General features: G+C 47.8%; 1 protein-coding gene across 1 annotated transcript in view; it reads right to left on the reverse strand.

The window, feature by feature from the left end:
* Positions 1–16,016, reverse strand: part of LOC140385748 (corticotropin-releasing factor receptor 2) — a 391,042-nt gene extending 375,026 nt beyond the window's left edge. The window contains exon 1 of the mRNA XM_072468214.1: positions 15,737–16,016. Within this exon, the coding sequence (XP_072324315.1) occupies positions 15,737–15,778 (42 nt within the window). The 5' untranslated portion in view covers positions 15,779–16,016. The remainder of the gene's footprint in view (positions 1–15,736) is intronic.
* Positions 16,017–17,489: the final 1,473 nt, after the last annotated feature.

Here is a 17,489-nt window from a genome sequence, read left to right on the forward strand (position 1 = left end):
ACTTCCAATATTAGTTTGCATGTACGTTCCTTCATGCTTTCTGTTCAGTTGAAAGGATATTGCACTCGTGAGGTTGCACATCGTGAAACGGCTAAAAATCCTATTTAATATTTCAGCTACATTTAGCTGATTGTGATTTCCATCTTGGTCTTTAAGCCTTTTTGGTTTGTGAGGATTTTAGGCCACTGAAACCAATCATGAACCCATAAACTCTGATTCAGACACAGGAATATTTGGTCCATTCCCTAGAAGTGAGTACCGCTAATAAGGTCACCATTATCGCCTATCCTTAGCTGCCATTAGGGAAGATGGCGGTGAACCTTATTCTTAAAACTCTGGAGTATGTGGTGAAGGTAAAAGTTCACATGCTTTTAGTCACCATGTCATCCATTGTCGACTGATTTCATCATAATCAAGCATCCTGGGATGATTTTCTGTGTTAAATGGGCTATAAGAATGCAAGGAGACTTCCGGTGATGGGGATGTACTGTGAAGTCATACACCAGGTGACCCTCCTCCCATGAAACTTAAAAATAGGCTCTTTTTGCCCGAGAAAGCCCACTGACACCAAAAAAAACATCCCCACAACACTACCACAATATGATAAGAGGAAAACACCAAACAGCAGCCATTCCAGAGGACATATGGAAACCAGGAGCAGAAAAGGCCTGGACAAACAAATTATCGAGCCGGCTGACGCACGAGGCAGTGAAACGCGGGCATCGCCAGAGAGAGGGGGATCGGCCCAATGCACGGTAGCAAGGCTGGTGGCGACCCAGGAAAATTTGAAAGGAAAAATTGAGGACCAGGAGAACCGGTCGAAGTGTCAATATCTACGAATCATGGGCCGAACGGAGTGGATCGAAGGTAGGAACCCCACAGACTATGTGGCCCAAATACTGGGCAACCTGGTGGGAAAGGATAGTTTCCACAACTCACCAAAAATTGACAGAGCGCACTGGACGCTTCACCCAAAGCCCGAAGCCAGGGAACAGCCAAGGGCAATAATCACCAAAATGCACTGGTACCTGGACCGGGAATGAATCCTGCGCTGGGCGAGACAAACCAAAAACTGCAACTGGGAAGGCCACCGGATTCGGATTTATCAGGACATTGGAGCTGACCTGGCAAAGCGCCGGGCCAAATTTAATAGGGCGAAGGCGGCGCTGTACAAAAACGGTGTAAAGTTTGGGATGCTGTACCCAGCCCAGCTCTGGGTCACGCTCCAAGGCAGGGAACACTTCTGCATGGCTCCTGTGCATGCGGACAAGTTCGTCTCGGAGAACGGACGAGAGAAGCAGCAACAGGGACAGAGATGAGGAGCCCACAGGAAGAGACTCTTAATGTTTGCTTTCTGCTCTCTTGCCAACTGTGAACCACCACCATATCAACCACTTTGCGCGGAATTGTACTGCCTCATTCTGGGGATGAGAGAGGAAAGAGAGGAAGGTAGGAACGTGTGCAGCAAAGCATAGAAAAAGGTGAGGGGATTGGCGGGCAAGAAGCTCAGGGATTGGGCAATGGGAGGATGCACAACTAACCCCGGGAGGGGGGGGGGGGGGTGCACCACACTAGCGGGGTAGCGAGCACCAGGAAGCATGCAGGACAGAGAGGCTGCAGCGCATTTCCCGCAAGGGGGAAAGCACCTGGCGAGGGGTGGGGGTGGTGGGGGGTGGGGGGGGGGGGTGGGGGGGGGGCGGGGGGGGGGGGGCGGGGGGGGGGGCGCGGTGACAGACACCGGGAATAGGTGGACACTACAGGAAGAAATAGGGGAGAAGAGGGCCAGCTACAGGGTAGGCAGGAAAAAAGATTGTGGGTGGGAAATAAAATACCACAAGGGAAATACTGGTACAGAAGGATTAAGGGCATTAGACTGGCTCCAACAGGCCGCACATGGTGAACTGGAACAAAATGGCTCTGTAAGCAACCACTATGGTGGTTCCTGAACACAGCGAAACCTTGGCGTGCAGGGGCTCACCCAGATGGTGTATTCACAGTTGGTGGCCATGTTGGGTGTCCCCATGACAAAGGGAAACCCCAGAACGCAGGGATCTGGACTCATGGGGAGAACAGTGGCCACGGGCATCTTGAAAGGCCCCCTAACAAAGGGAAACTCCGGAATGTAGGGGCGCATCCACCAGGTAAGTATGTTTGATCGCACAGGGGTGGGGTGACAAAAAACCTGCATCAGAATAGTCACCTGGAACGTCAGGGGACTTAACGGCCCAGTGAAAAGATCCAAAATCTTCGCCCACCTGAAAAGTATGAAAGCTGATATATTATTCCTCCAAGTGATGCACCTGAGGGAGAAGGATGACTGCAGGTAAGGAAGGGCTGGGTGGGACAGGTCTACAATTCCTGCTATTGGATGAGGGCCATGCGGGCAGCCATACTGTTAAGTAAGAGGACGGTGTTCCGGGCGATGATGACGGTTAGGACACAGGGGGATGGTACATCATGGTTAGCGGTGTCCTAGACAGGGCACCGGTAGTCCTGGTGAACGTGTACACCCCCAACTGGGACGACATGGAGTTTATAAAGAAAATCATGGCAGAAATCTCTGACATAGACACACACTGACTGATCATAGGGGGAGACTTTAACTGTGTACAGGACCCATGAATGGACAGGTCAAATCACAAAACGGAAAATACTTTCAACATGGCAAAAGAACTCGGCACGGGCAGCACGCTGGCGCAGTGGTTAGCACTGTTGTCTCACGGCACCGAGGTCCCAGGTTCGATCCCGGCTCTGGGTCACTGCCCGTGTGGAGTTTGCACATTCTCCCAGAGTTTGCGTAGGTTTCGCCCCCATAACCCAAAAGATGTGCAGTGTAGGTGGATTGGCCGCACTAAATTGGCCCTTAATTGGAAAAAATTAATTGGGTACTCTAAATTTTTTTTTTTTAATTCGGCACATTCATGGAACAAATGGGGGCAGTGGACCTATGGCGGTTCACCCACCCAGGGGAGAAGGAGTTCTCTTTCCTCTATCAAGTACACAATGTATTTTCAAGGATCAACTTCTTTGTAGTGGGGAAATCGGTGCTTCCAAGGCCAGTAAGAGCGGAATATTCTGTGATCGTAATCTCCGACCACACTCCATATTATATCGATGTGAAGTTGGAGACAGGCTGTGCTCAGCGCCCCCCATGAGGTTGGAGATGACCCTCCTGGCCGGTAAGGCCTTCTGTGAGAAAATATCACAGGCCATAGACAAGTATGTCACCAGCAACCAAAAAGGGGAGGTCTTACCCTCCACGTTCTTGAAAGCGCCGAAGATGTGATCAGTTGTGAAATTATTGCTTACAAAGCATGAAGAGACAGGGAAGAGAGGGTGGTTAGGCAACAGTTAGTCAATGCCATACCGGAGGTAGACCGGCGATACTCTGAGGCCCTGACCATAGAGCTTCTGGTGGAGAGGAAAAATCTACAGATGGACTTTGATCTGCTCTCCTCGAGGAAAGTAGTGCATCAACTCTGCCAGGCACGGGGTTCACTGTATGAGCACGGAGACAAGGCTAGCCACCTGCTGGCTCACAAGCTGAGAATGCAGGCAGCCACGAGGGAAATAGCCCCGATTAGGGACAGCAAAGGCATCTTGGTAGCGGAGCTGGATAAGGTCAATGAGGCATTCGAGGCCTTCTACCAGGGGCTGTACACCTCCGAGCCCTTAGCAAGGGACTTGGGGATGAAGCAGTCCCTCAATGAACTGGACATGCCAGCGTGGGGAATGATAGCAGATGGGGCCTGGAAGCACTCCTAGAACTGGGAGAAATCATGGAGAGGATTAGCTCCATGCTGGCGGGGAAGGCTCTGGGACCGGACGGTTCCCGGCAGACTTATACAAAAGATTTGCGACAGCACTGGTCCCACACTTGCGGGAGGTGTTCACAGACTCGCTGGTGAGGGACACCCTGCCTCCTACATTAGCACAAACCTCAATCGTGCTGATACCTAAGAAAGACACAGACCCATCTCGCTGCTAAACGCAGATGCGAAAATACTGGCCAAGGTCCTAGCCAAAAGGTTGGAGGACTGCGTACCAGAGGTGCTAGCAGAAGACCAGACTGGCTTTGTCAAGGGTAGACAGCTAACATCGAACATCAGCTGAATGTGATCATGACCCCATCCGGGGAGAGAACACCTGAGGTGATCGTTTCCCTGGACACAGAAAAGGCCTTCGACAAGTGTTGAATGGAAGTACCTCATCGAGGTAGTGAAGTGGTTCGGGCTTGGAATAGGTTCACCGCCTGAGTGAAACTCCTGTAGAACGCTCCCACAGCAAGCATACGGACAAATACCACCAGCTGCACAGAGGCATAATGCAGAGATGCCCGTTATCCCCACTGCTGGTCATCCTGGTGATCGAACCACTGGCGATCGCGCTTAGAGCGGCAAAGAACTGGTAAGAGATCCAGAGAAGGGACAGAGAGCACAGAGTCTCGTTCAGTGCCGATGACCTGCTCCTCTACATCTCGGACCCGCGAAGCAGCACGGTAGGAATCATTGCATTCTTGAAAGAGTTCGGAGCCTTCTCAAGCTACAACTTTTTTTTTTTAATTTTGAGTACCCAATTACTTTTTTTTTCCAATTAAGGGGCAATTTAGCATGGCCAAGCCACCTAATCTGCACATCTTTGGGTTGTGGGGGTGAAACCCACGCAGACACGAGAAGAATGTGCAAACTCTACACAGAAAGTGACCCAGGGCCGGGATTTCAACCCGGGTCCTCAGCGTCGTAGTCAGCAGTGCTAACCACTGTGCCACGTGCCGCCCCCTCAGGCTACAAACTTAACCTGAGCAAACGCTAAATCTTCCCAGTTAACCCGCAAGGGGGAGGGGCAGAGCTGGAGGGGCTGCCGTTTAAACAGGCCCGACACAAACTCCGTACCTGGGGATCCAAATTGCCCATGACTGGACAGGGGTCCACAAGCCTGACGGAGGAAGTTAAAAAGAACCTGCAGAGATGGAACACACTCCCACTCTCCCTAGCGGGGAGGGTGGAGGCGATCAAGGTGAACGTACTGTCCAGGTTCCTCTTCCAGTTTAGATCCACCCCGATCTACAACCCAAGGCCTTTTTCGATTCACTAGGCAAACTGATTATGGCGTTTGGGGAGGGAAAAACCTAAGGATCCCAAAGAGAGTGCTGCAGAGAACGAGGTCCATGGGGGCCTAGCCCTCCCAAACCTGCAATATTATCACTGGGCAGCAACCGCAGAGAGGGTTTAAGGAGTGAATAAAGGAGCCAGAAGCCGAGTGGGTGCTTATGGAGGAGGGTTCCTGCAGAGGGACCTCCCTCTGGGCCCTAGCAATGGCAGCACTCCCATCCCCACCTAATAAATATTCAACAAGCCCAGTGGTGTTAGCAACACTCCAGTCGTGGAACCAACTGCGGCAGCATTTTGGGTTAACCAAAATGACGGATAAAGCCCCATCTGCAACAACCGCGGGTTCACGCCGGCGACTATGGACGCCTTTAAAAGGTGGAGACAGGACAGGGGTACGCTGACACTTAGGGACTTTTACACCAATAAAAGGTTAACAACGCTCGAAGAGCTGACAGAAAGGTTCCAGTTGACGGAGGGGAACGAACTAAGGTACTTACAGATCAAAACCTTCCTACAAAGGGAAACGAGGATGTATCCATGATCACCTAGACAATCATTGCTAGAGGACCTGCTGGACATGGATATCCTAGGGAAAGGGAACTGTGGTAACATGTACAGGCAACTGCTAAGGGGGGGGGGGCAACATTCAACTGGACGAGAGGAGAGAGAAGTGGGAGGAGGACTTAGGGTTTGAAATAGGGTGGGGACTCTGGAGCGAAGCACTGCTCAGGGTCAACTCCACCTCTCCATGCGCAAGGCTAAGCCTAATGCAGCTAAAAGTGGTACATAGAGCCCACTTAACCATAACCTGAATGAACAGGCTCTTCCCGGAGGCTGAGGACAAATGCAAACGGTGCCATGCCCATATATTCTGGTCTTGCCCCAGACTTGTTGGATTCTAGCCAGCCTTCTTTGAGACAATGTCCAAGGTGGTAGGGATGAGGGTGGAGCCTTGCCTAAGTGTGGCAGTCTTTGGGGTATCAGAACAGCCAGATCTTTTCATGGGGAGGAGGGCCAAAGCCCATGTATTTGCCTCCCTAATCACCCACCAGAGAATCCTGCTCGGCTGGTGGTCAGCAGCACCACCCAAAGCTGCAGACTGGCTGTCCGACCAATCGGAATTTCTCCAAATGGAGAAAATTAAATTCGCCATCCAAGGGTCGGAGGAGGGCTTCCACAAAACATGGGGCCCATTCACTCGGTTGTTCCAACAGCCAAGAAGTCAAAGAACAGGAGAGGGTAGCCATGACACAGCAAGTACCCTGGAGGGGGGGAAGGGGGAGGGGGAAGGGGAACAGGGAGACATGGGACCCAACCATACCCAATAACAGAAGCATGAGAAGCAGTATCACACCAACATAACTGGAGCAGGGTACAAGTACAGATGAGGAAGGAAGGCAAAATAAATGATCAAGGGGTGGGGGTGGGAAAGGAGAAGGTGGGGGGGGGGGGAGGGGGGAGGATCAGGGGAAACAGCCAGAATTGCAAAACTGTTGTGGATCGAAAAACAGGAAATTGTAACCACTACTTTAAATAATGCAAGAAGAACAACGGCAATGTAAGTGTGTAAATAATTGAAATCCACCGATGCATAAATATTTTTCTTTAACCTCTGTCACCTAATGTTTGTGCACGCTTATCCACGTTTTGTATACCAGAAAACCGTAATAAAAACATTTGAGGAAATAATGAATGCAAGTCATTTTGTTTGGCACAATACAGGTAGCATTATCTCAGCTTTACCAACACCCATCATTTGCATACTTAAATGTTTGCATTGAAACCCAATGTGAACAGATGAAACATGCTGGTTTATTTCACTGGTTTGATATTTAATAAAAATGGGCAGCAGGAATAGCATGCTGAGGAATCTTGGAGGAAATGTTTTAATGGTAAATGTCCAACAAGTTAACCATAGGCTCTGTCAGCCGATGTGCTTTTAAATAAAGAGACAGAGACTCATTTGGCTATCTTTGAGACAGCTGACTACTCTTGGCTCCTGCAAGCCCTTGAGGGTGTGTCTCAACTATTTACATGGAATTTCCATGCAGCCATTCAAATAAAGAAGAGGCCCATATGCATGAGACTGTTGCTCATCTCTTACAGGAATATAACGAGCAGTCACATGATGAAGTTTATAGTGAATTGTCTTCAACAAAGAAACACCCAAGATACTGCAAGGACGCATAAATATTCCAAATGGATGCGCAGACATAGAAACAGTAACTACCTTCTCACTCTCCCGGTGCAGATCCATGACAATCCTGGGAACACACTCATCAATAATTGGCTGACTGACGAAAATCATGTCAAGTCATCTCTTGAATGAATACAAAGTGGGTACCCTGCCTGGCTCCAGTGAGATTATCATTGAGGAGGGAACTACAAACCTATGGTCTGAATATTTAAATGGTTGCAGAGATGGGATCAGAGGTGGACACACCCACAATTTCCTGCCAGCATAGTCCTGCCTCGACCTATTTTTGAAAAACCTATTTGGAGGAGCAATGGTTAACCACCTACGTGCCAATTAAAATTCTTAATGAGTCAAGTAAGGCCTGTGAACAGAGACCAACTGGAATTTTCCAGTTGACAGTCGGGCCTCCACTCAGGCCGAATCTCGGCCGATGGAAGGTTACTTCCCAGCGGCAGATTGGGTGGGCAGACATCCTTTTTACTGCCACCAACATGCAATTGAAAGATGATCACATCTGCAACCACATGCTACCCTGTGGAGGTGTTCACCCTCCAGGATAATAGCCCTCTGCTGTGGCCTCTTATTATTTTTTAAGTTTTTCTAAAGTCTTCAAAGGGCACCTTGATATTGATCTTCATCGATTTACATTAACAGCTCCCACCTCTGAGCCTGGCATTACCTATGGTGCCAGTGCTGGATGGCTTCCCATTGGTCCTCCAGCCTTGGGATCCCATTGTTTGTCTTTAATTAGGCCGGGTTGCCAGAGTCAGCCATTTACTTGGCCACCACCTCAAAAGCTTCTTTTCGGTACTATTCTCTACTTTGGACTTCTGTAATGTTCCATTACGTTTGCGAGTCCGCTTTGTGGAACTTTGTTGAAAGATTTGTAAGAATCTAATTGATTCACAGAACTTAAGTATTGTTGAAAAAATACATTTGTCAGAGCTTTATAAAAAACAAGAGCAGAGGAAATTGCATGAGAAGAGAGTGCTGATTGGTTGTAAGTAGGCTCAAGCAGGCAGGGACGTTGCCATGGAGAATACACCAGTTGATGGTGACTGAAAATTAACTGACGACATTGTTTTAAACCAGTTTCACTTTGATTGGTTAATGTATTGCCCTGAAGAATAAACCAGCGAATGGTTATGATTTATTTTTGTTGAACTAAAACAGACACATTGGGCGTCATTCTCCGACCCCCCGCCGGGTCGGAGAATGGCCGTTGGCCGCCGTGAATCCCGCCCCCGCCGAAGTCTCCGCTCCCGGAGATTGGGCGGGGGCGGGAATCCGGCCGCGCCGGTTGGCGGGACCCCCCGCTGGATTCTCCGGCCCGAATGGGCCGAAGTCCCGCCCAGGAATTGCCTGTCCTGCCGACGTAAATCAAACCTGGTATTTACCGGCGGGACCAGGCGGCGTGGGCGGGCTCCGGGGTCCTGGGGGGGGGGCGCGGGGCGATCTGACCCCGGGGGGTGCCCCCACGGTGGCCTGGCCCGCGATTGGGGCCCACCGAGCCGCGGGCGGGCCTGTGCCGTGGGGGCACTCTTTCCCTTCCGCCTCTGCTACGGCCTCCACCATGGCGGAGGTGGAAGAGACTCTCCCCACTGTGCATGCGCGGGAAACTTTCAGCGGCCGCTGACGCTCCCGCGCATGCGCGGGGAAACTGACAGCGGCCGCTGACGCTCCCGCGCATGCGCCGCATTTCCGTGCCAGCTGACGGGGCAACAAACGTCATTTCCGCCAGCTGGCGGGGCGGAAATCCCTCCGGCGTCGGCCTAGCCCCTCAATGTTGGGGCTAGGCCGCCAAAGATGCGGAGACTTCCGCACCTTTGGGCCGGCGCGATGCCCGTCTGATTGGCGCCGGCTTTGGCGCCAGTCGGCGGGCATCCCGCCTTTGGGCGAAATTCTCCCCCAATGTGTGTACCTGTTCTTTCTGTCTGTGTATTGATGTACGTAACTTCCAGTACACACAAATGTGCCACACTGCAATATCTGGCTAACAATATTAAATTGATTATCAGTGTAATTTTTAGCACACTGAGGATTATTAAGCAAATATTGTCCAGTCGTGCGTTTGCATTTAAGGTTTAACACTGTGTTTTGAGTTTTGCATGGTTGGTTGCGCAAGGTCTGTACCTTGCCCGCTGAAGACAGTGGCTGGGACATGTTATTTGATACAATTCGCCAGTCTTTGGTATGTACAACTACATACCTAGCTAAAATTCATATACTCATGTGTGATAGGCAAAACATATTTTGGCTTGATGGCAGCATCAATGGCAAATACCACTTGTGTTGCTAGTGCATAGTACCACCGTGAAACAGCTAGCTTCACCTGTTCTCAAATCTTTGTGATACCTTGCCCCTCCAGGGTAATCCGAGGTAGACTGACAACATTTTGGGCGGAATGTGACAGCCTTAGGCCTGTTCATAGGTTTGCGCAATATACAGTGAACAATGATCTGACCAGGGTAGCCATCATTATCCTGCAGCATGGCTTATTTCAGCATCAAACGTGCATGGTAGGCAAATGGTTCAGGCCTGATGTACAAGTTGCGGGTAAGGCGATAAAGCGCGTGGAACTTTACAAATCCACCGTGTATATTGATCAGCGAAGATAGGCTTGAAGTAGACTGCAGTAGAGAATCTGTTGGGAGATTTCTAAATTAGTACGTTAAGAGAGGGGAGTTGATTTGACTGCTTCATTTCAAAAGTGAATTTGAGGCAGGCTGGAGCCCATTAAAACATGCAAGGAAATTATTTCAAGCTGTCACGGATTTAAATATAGTAAATGTATCACCCACATATCAGAAATATGCAAGGGTAGGAGGTTTGGTGTAATTCCATCAAAGACACATTTCTCATGGCAACCAAAAAGGTGTTTGCGAGAGCAGGGCCTCGAGGTCATGCCATGGCAACCCCATCTATTTGGGCATACACGGTTTGGTTAAAGCTGAACTCAACTGCACAAGTTGCTGAGCTCATAAGCTCAATGTATGCAGATTTACGCAAAGGTAGTGGGTTTACATTGCCAGGATATAGCACGACAGTGTAGTCGGCAACCTCGTAAATAGGGCCGAAGCCATTTGCTCACTATGCAAGCTTGATGCTGAAAAAGGTGCATCAGAGACATTCTGCAGGATAATAGTGGCCCTAGTCAGATCAGTTTGCGCTGTATTCAGTGCAAACAGATGAACAGACCTAAGGCTGTCACATTTGGCCCTGAAAGGTGGGGTTACCCCAGCATGCCAAGGTATCTCAAAGATTTGAGCAACAGCTGAAGCTAGCTCTTTCATGCTGCTGATGTGCAGTAGCAACATGAGTGGTATTCGCCGCGAACAAGATTCTGCCGTAAAGCCAAAATACGTCCTGCCTATCACACACGAGTAATGTGGTAAATGAATTTCAGTGCCAGTATGAAACTAGGTATGTAGCCCATGCATCCAACTGACTGGCGAATTGTTTCAAATATCATGTCCCTTCTACTATTTGCAACAGGCAATGTACAGGCCGTACCCAACCAGCCCATGCATGTAAAACTCAAAACAGTGTCCAACGTACGATGTGATTCCACGATTGACAACATTTCTTAAATAATCCTCAGTGTGCTAAACATTACGTTGGCAACCAATTTAAAATTGTCGGTCGGGCTTGTAGTGTGGTGCTTTTGTGTAATAGAAGCTACATATATAAATACACAGGATCTTGTTCTTTGCAGACCGTAAGAACAGGTACACACATTGTACCTGTTTCAGCTGGACAAAATAAGTGATAGCCATTCACTTGTCCATTTCTCAGGGAAATGCCTTGACCAATCAGAGTCAAGCTACCTGGTTTTCATTTAAAACAATACTTCCAATCACTTCCAATCACTATCAAATGGCATGCTCTCCATGGCAACACCTCTATCAGTGTCCACTCGCCAATAAATCAATACTCTTTTCTCATACAGTTTAACCTTGTTGTTTCACACATTAGTATTCTTGCAATTGTCCCGATGAGTGCAAGATGTAAAACTTTGTCACAATGTATTTTTTCAGCAATTTTAGTTAATTATTTTTAAAAGAGCACTGCTGTAATGTTCTGAAAAAGCCATTGTTTTTCAGGTTGGATTATATTCTTATTAAACAGGAGTAACATCTCAGACCTGAAACATTAACACCGTTTTTCTCTCTCTATCAGTACTCCCAGGCCTGCTGTATTTGCAGCATTTTCTGTTTTTAATCTCTCTAATCTCGGCTGTCTGTTTCTTATTGAGGAATTGCTGAAGGGCACAGAAGCCTAGTGACTTCGAACTAAACTTCCACTGGAGAGTCATGAGGTCAAGTTCCACCATGGCAAGTTATGAAACAAATCTGGCAATTTGTGAGCTGGCACCGAATAAAAGGGCCATGAAAGTTACCAGATTTTTCTAAATACCTGATTAATTTGGTGTTGTTCTTTAGAGAAACTCTGAGTAACCCCTACCTGGTCTGGTCTACATGTTACTCCAATATCACACCGCATGACTTGGCAACTGGGAATGTGAGATAAATGCAGCTACTTTGCCCTCAGTTCGGACGGATGAAGGGGGAATCTCATAGAAACCTATAAAATTCTAACATGACAATGCAAGAAGGTTGTTCCTGGTGGTGGTGTCCAGAACCAGGAGTCACAGTCTGAGGATCCGGGGTAGGCAATTTAGAACAGAGATGAGGAGAAAGCTCTTCATCCACAGAGTGGTGAACATGTGGAATTTGTTACCACAGGGAGTAGTTGAGACCAAAACATTGTATGTTTTCAAGAAGCAGCTAGATAGAGCACTTGGGACAAAGGGGATCAAATGTTATGGGGGGAAAGTGGGGATTAGGCTATTGAGTTGGCTGATCAACCATGATCATAATGAATGGTGGAGCAGCTTTGAAGGGTGGAATGGCCTCCTCCTGCACCTATTTTCTATGTTTCATCAGACCGGATGTTAAAACCAAAGTCCTCTCTGCCTAGTCAGATGTATGTTAAAGATCACTCAGCACTACACAAATACTAGGGAAGGTGCTGGGAAACATTCCTTCTTCAACCAATAACAAAAAAAGAGAGATTAGCCAGTATCCATGTCAACCATATTTGAAGGGCCTTACCACGGGCAAAATGGATGCTGCGCTTGCCCACATAGCAGTCACTTCAAAACGATTTGAGATGTTCCTGACAGGTGAGACAGGCACTTTTTCTTTCACTTATTAAAGCAGGACACACAGCAATACACACAGTTGACGTTCAGGAGAAGAGATTTCAAATTCCGGTGAACTGAGAATGGCTGTTTCAATAAATAGCTGACTTCACCGCCAGCACTAAGCAGTCTGACATTCGTCCATTGAACAGCTTTGGCCAATATCAAAAATATATCAGCCCTTTTGCAAACCAGTGAAACATTTTGACAGCAATCAAATGTGGTCATTTGTGGTAAACGTTTATAATTAGATGAAACCAGTTGGTTTGCATTTACACCACGGGTTTAATTTCCACAGTAACTTCATTGCAGGGTCAATGTAAGCCACTAATAAAGATTATTATTATTTAAATCTAGAATGCTCCATTTTCTTCACGTTTCTAAACTGCGCTGAAGTTGCAATAATTTGCTAATTAAGCCCGGGCTCATTTATTTATTTTTTGTTCTTAAAAATTTGGGGAGGTCAAATTCCTCTGGAAAAATATTTCAGCAAACGCCCCCGCCCCCCCCCCCCCCCCCCCCCTCCCCCCATGATTAAGTCAGGATTTTCCGTGTTGTATTTACATTGACTACAAGGGTGAAGTTAGCAGAGAAACTGGGCAGGCTCTGTCTCCAGGTAGATCTCATGCTGCGCAATGTTATTAAAGGTCGGATTTAAAGTTTTGTATGAAATCCCTCTGACTTGTGTTTTCTTTTAAAGAATTAAAACCGCTTTAAAATAAATCTAGTAATACTTTCACTAAAACAGCACACGAAAGGCACTCCGCTCAATAGGCGCGTTGCTCATGTTGCACGGGGCGGTGTCAGCTAATCTCAGATCAACACAGGACTCGGTGTAACCAGATGACCCGATACATATGTAAGATTGTTAGAATATACATCAACCTTTTAAATTGCTTCTATTTCTGCTTCAGGTCTACACTCTGGGTTCTTTAGCATCCCCCCCCCCCCCCCAATTATTTTGCCCCATCTGTGCCTTCATCTGTCTTGACCTTGGCGTCTGGAATTCCGCCTCTCAACCTCTCCACCTTCCCCTTCTGCAAAACCTACCTCTATGATCAAGACCTGTCTGTCTCCTTTATAGCTCTGTTTGGGCTTGATCATTCACCTACTATGTAACCCATGGGCTGTGTTGCTAGCTTAAAACTACGAGTTCTGTTCTCCTTTCAGATGCTGTATGGATCAAGGTTTCTTGTTTTTCTCTTCAGCAGATGCTTTTTCCTTTTCAATCCAGATGATTTTTTTTAGATATCAGTGCAACATAAAAGCTGTTTGGATTTAGCTACTTGACATAGAGGGTGATGGATATGCGGAAGGTCCCCACGGAGGGAATTAACGTGGCCTGGTCTTTCAACAAGGTTCAAGACGGAGAGACAGAAGATATTTTTGTTCAATTAAGATACTTCTGGAAGCAGCCAGGCATATGACAATGGATCTTTCTGCGCTGGTACATTCCTATTTTCTACACAACACTCGAACAATCTTTCAACATGATCCTCCAATCATCAATCCTACAGTGTAGATATTAACACATAGCAAAGGGTTGCAATATATATATATAGAACATTTAAAAAGTATATGATCCAAACTGTTCCAATGGTTAGCCACCATAGTTACTCGTTCACTGCAATGCACTGCAGCCCAGCATGGGCCATGAAAGATAGCGTGGTGTCAAAGTCAATCCCGGCTCAAGTGTGGTAGTGACCATGACCATCTCCTGAGGATGTAGGTCTTTTAAAATATGCTTTCATGGAATGTAGGCGACGTTGCCCATCCATAATTGCCCTGGGGAAGGTGGGGGGTCCAAAGATGTGCAGGTAAGGTGGATTGGCTCTGCTGAATTGCCCCTTAGTTTACATAGATGCGCAGGTTAGGTGGGGTGAAAACGGGGGTAGGGCGGGGGAGTAGGCTTTTTTCAGAGGGTAGGTGCAGACTTGAAGGGGCGAATATCCTTTCTGCACTGTAAGGAATTCTATGGTGAGCTGCCACCTTGAACCACTGCAATCCTTGTGGTACAACCTCTCTATAGTGTTGGCAGGTCAGTCCCAGGCCAGTTCAGAAGTCAGCGCTTCTTGTCTGGGGTCACATTGAGACCCGCTAAAGATGGCAGATAGTCGTTATCAAGGACCGTTCGTGAACCAGGTGGGATTTTACACCACCCCATGAATATAGTGTCATGGTCACCATTACTGAGAATAGCTCTCAATTCCAGATGTATTCATGAATTGATCAATTTACTGAACGTAAAAGGAAAACAATAGTGATCCCAGGACGTGTCAAGGCATATTAGAGCTATTGATTATACACAGCAAGCGCCCACGGGCACAAAGTGATTTGATCCATACCATCAGCTATCAAAACGAGCAAATTAAACACTGATTATTATTATTTAGGCTATGGTTTCTCAGCAGACAAAGCCTTTTCGAAACACGTATGAATCCAGGGCAGGGCAGGAAGGAGCGGGGATGGGGGGGGGGGGGGGGGGGGTGATAAAGTTGGTTGAAAAAAACCCCAAATGCTCCAAAATGACAACCGCATTTGGAAGGAGACAGGGCGATCCGTCCAGTCGACACATCCACATTCGCGGGTTTCTGCCGGTCGATGAATTTAACCTGTGTACTAATGACCCTTCAGTGACTGCGCAGAGAGGGAGTGCTGTCTTGTCAACGTGTTCTAACCCGGGCTGCCTGAACGGATCAGCTCTTCCGAGTTTGGGAGATCGCCCCACATACTCGGTTCCCGGGAAGTGTCCGAGGAGAAGCGGTGTTCCGGGGGGGCGAGGGGGAGGGGGGCAGCGTTTACCGAGCGGAGGCCGCCTTCCAATGGATCGATGAAAGCCCTTAAAATCAGGAGGGAACGAAGGTGTTTCTTAAAATCAGGAGGGAACAGAAGGTGTTTGTGTCCATTACCCGATTCAATGGCACAGCGTATCAGTCTCTCCCCCTGTAACGCTGGAAATCTCAGGCACATGTAAACAAAGACTATTAAAAAAATGTTTGTAAATAAATCCTACTTGTCGACATAACATCAGTCACTGCACTCTCAAAAAGGAAACCGCCAGGTCGAGACCTGAGCGCACTGTATCGATTCCAGTACCTTTAAATCAATGTAGCACCGCACGGTTGTGACTGGGCTTAAACATGTCCAGTTCTGATGTTTCTTTTTAAACAGAGCCCAGGAGCACAACCATAACACACGCACAATCCCACGTCAAATCACACTTACATGAAATAATATAGTCCAGAAAATCGCCCTCTGTAGAACCATGGTGTTAGCCAGTGTTATCGTATCCCTCCACTTGCCCCATACTCAAGTATGAAGATTATTTTTCCTTGCTTTCTGGCGCTGTGGGGCTTTGGGTTTTTAATGAATTCCTGGTCAGATGAGCGAAGCGCCAGGCAGATCTTCCCGGGACGTGTGTGGGGGATTCAAATCACCCACAGGGTCCTACAACTTTTCTTTCTCTCTCTCTCTCTCTCTCTGTTAATATACAGACACAACTACAACTTTTCCAGGCTGACCCTATCAAACAATCAGCCTCCCTTAATCTTGCAAAATCATCTCTCCCTATCTACGCCGCCCCCCCCCCCCCCCTCCTCCTTTTCCTCCTCTCCCTTTCTCTCCCCCTTGTTGGAGGACGAGGAACGCCTGTTGAACGCCTCTGCCCCAGCGAATTCCCAAAACACTCCTGTCCGGGACCTCTGTGCTTCCAAATTGAACCCATCACACGGTGCTTGGGTTAGCTTTACAGTACTCTTGTCTGTCCCACGGTGTGTTGCCATGGATCAGGTCTGTGTGTTGTGGGAAAGGACGGCTTGTGACATGATCGGTGTCACTTGCCTGAAGATATTTTTTTGCAAAACAAAATCTAGCGCCCGTTCTAAATCTGGCGCAGAAGGACACCGATCCCGGGAATGGGCATTCCCATTCCCGATTGCAAGAGTGGGAACAAAACGCCGATCTGTGCGAGGATAAATTACAAATATGTTTATTTCCAACACTATGTCGCAGGGGCAGCCGGGGATCATATTCCATAGACAATGACTGTCCTGCTATCTATATCCCATTCTGACTGCCCTAAAGCTTTAGTGTTGGGTTTCCGAATCTTTGTGTGAAGCCTGATCTTTAAAGGAGCATTGTCATCGTATGGGGAACAGGAAAGAAAAATGCCCACCGAGGTTTTATCTTTTTAAAAACTTGTTTTCAAACCCCCCTAAAACAGCTACAGCGTTCAAATGGACAGGTTGGACCAAATAATAATAAGTCGAGTCACTCTAGACTTTGATGGCGTGTAAAGAAAATGACACTTCAGTGCAGTGCTGCACTGTCGTAGGTACTGTGTTTCCAAATGATACGTTAAACTGAGGCTCCTTCTGGCTGCATGGGTGGATGTAATAATAATCTTTATTATTGTCACAAGTAGGTTTACATTAACACTGCACTGAAGTTACTGTGAAAATCCCCTAGTCACCACACTCCAGCACCTGTTTGGGAACACTGAGGGAGAATTCAGAATGTCCAATTCACCTAACAAGCACATCATTCGGGACTTGTGGAAGGAAACCGGAGCATCGGGAGGAAACCCATGCAGTCATGGGGAGAATGTGCAGACTCCGCACAGGCGGGAATCGAACCTGGGACCCTGGCACTGTGAAACAACAGTGCTAACCACTGTGCTACCCGACCGCCCCATATGTCCCTAGTTTAAAGAAGAGTAGCATTGTTACGGTGCAGAAGGAGGCCATTTAGCCCATCACGTCTGCACTGGCTGTCTCCCCAAATGAGCATTATGGCTCAGTGCCATTCCTTTGTTTTTCCCAGTACCCCTACACATTGTTTCTACTCAAGTAGCCATCTAATGTCCTATTGAATTACCCTGACGTGTCCCTGGTACCCTAGCCAATAAAATCAACACCACAGATAGAGATTATCTGGTCATTAACACATTGCCGCTTGTGGGTGTTTGCTGGGCAGAATT

This window comes from Scyliorhinus torazame, chromosome 11 (genome assembly GCF_047496885.1).
Source record: "Scyliorhinus torazame isolate Kashiwa2021f chromosome 11, sScyTor2.1, whole genome shotgun sequence".
Classification (NCBI taxonomy): Eukaryota; Metazoa; Chordata; class Chondrichthyes; order Carcharhiniformes; family Scyliorhinidae; genus Scyliorhinus; species Scyliorhinus torazame.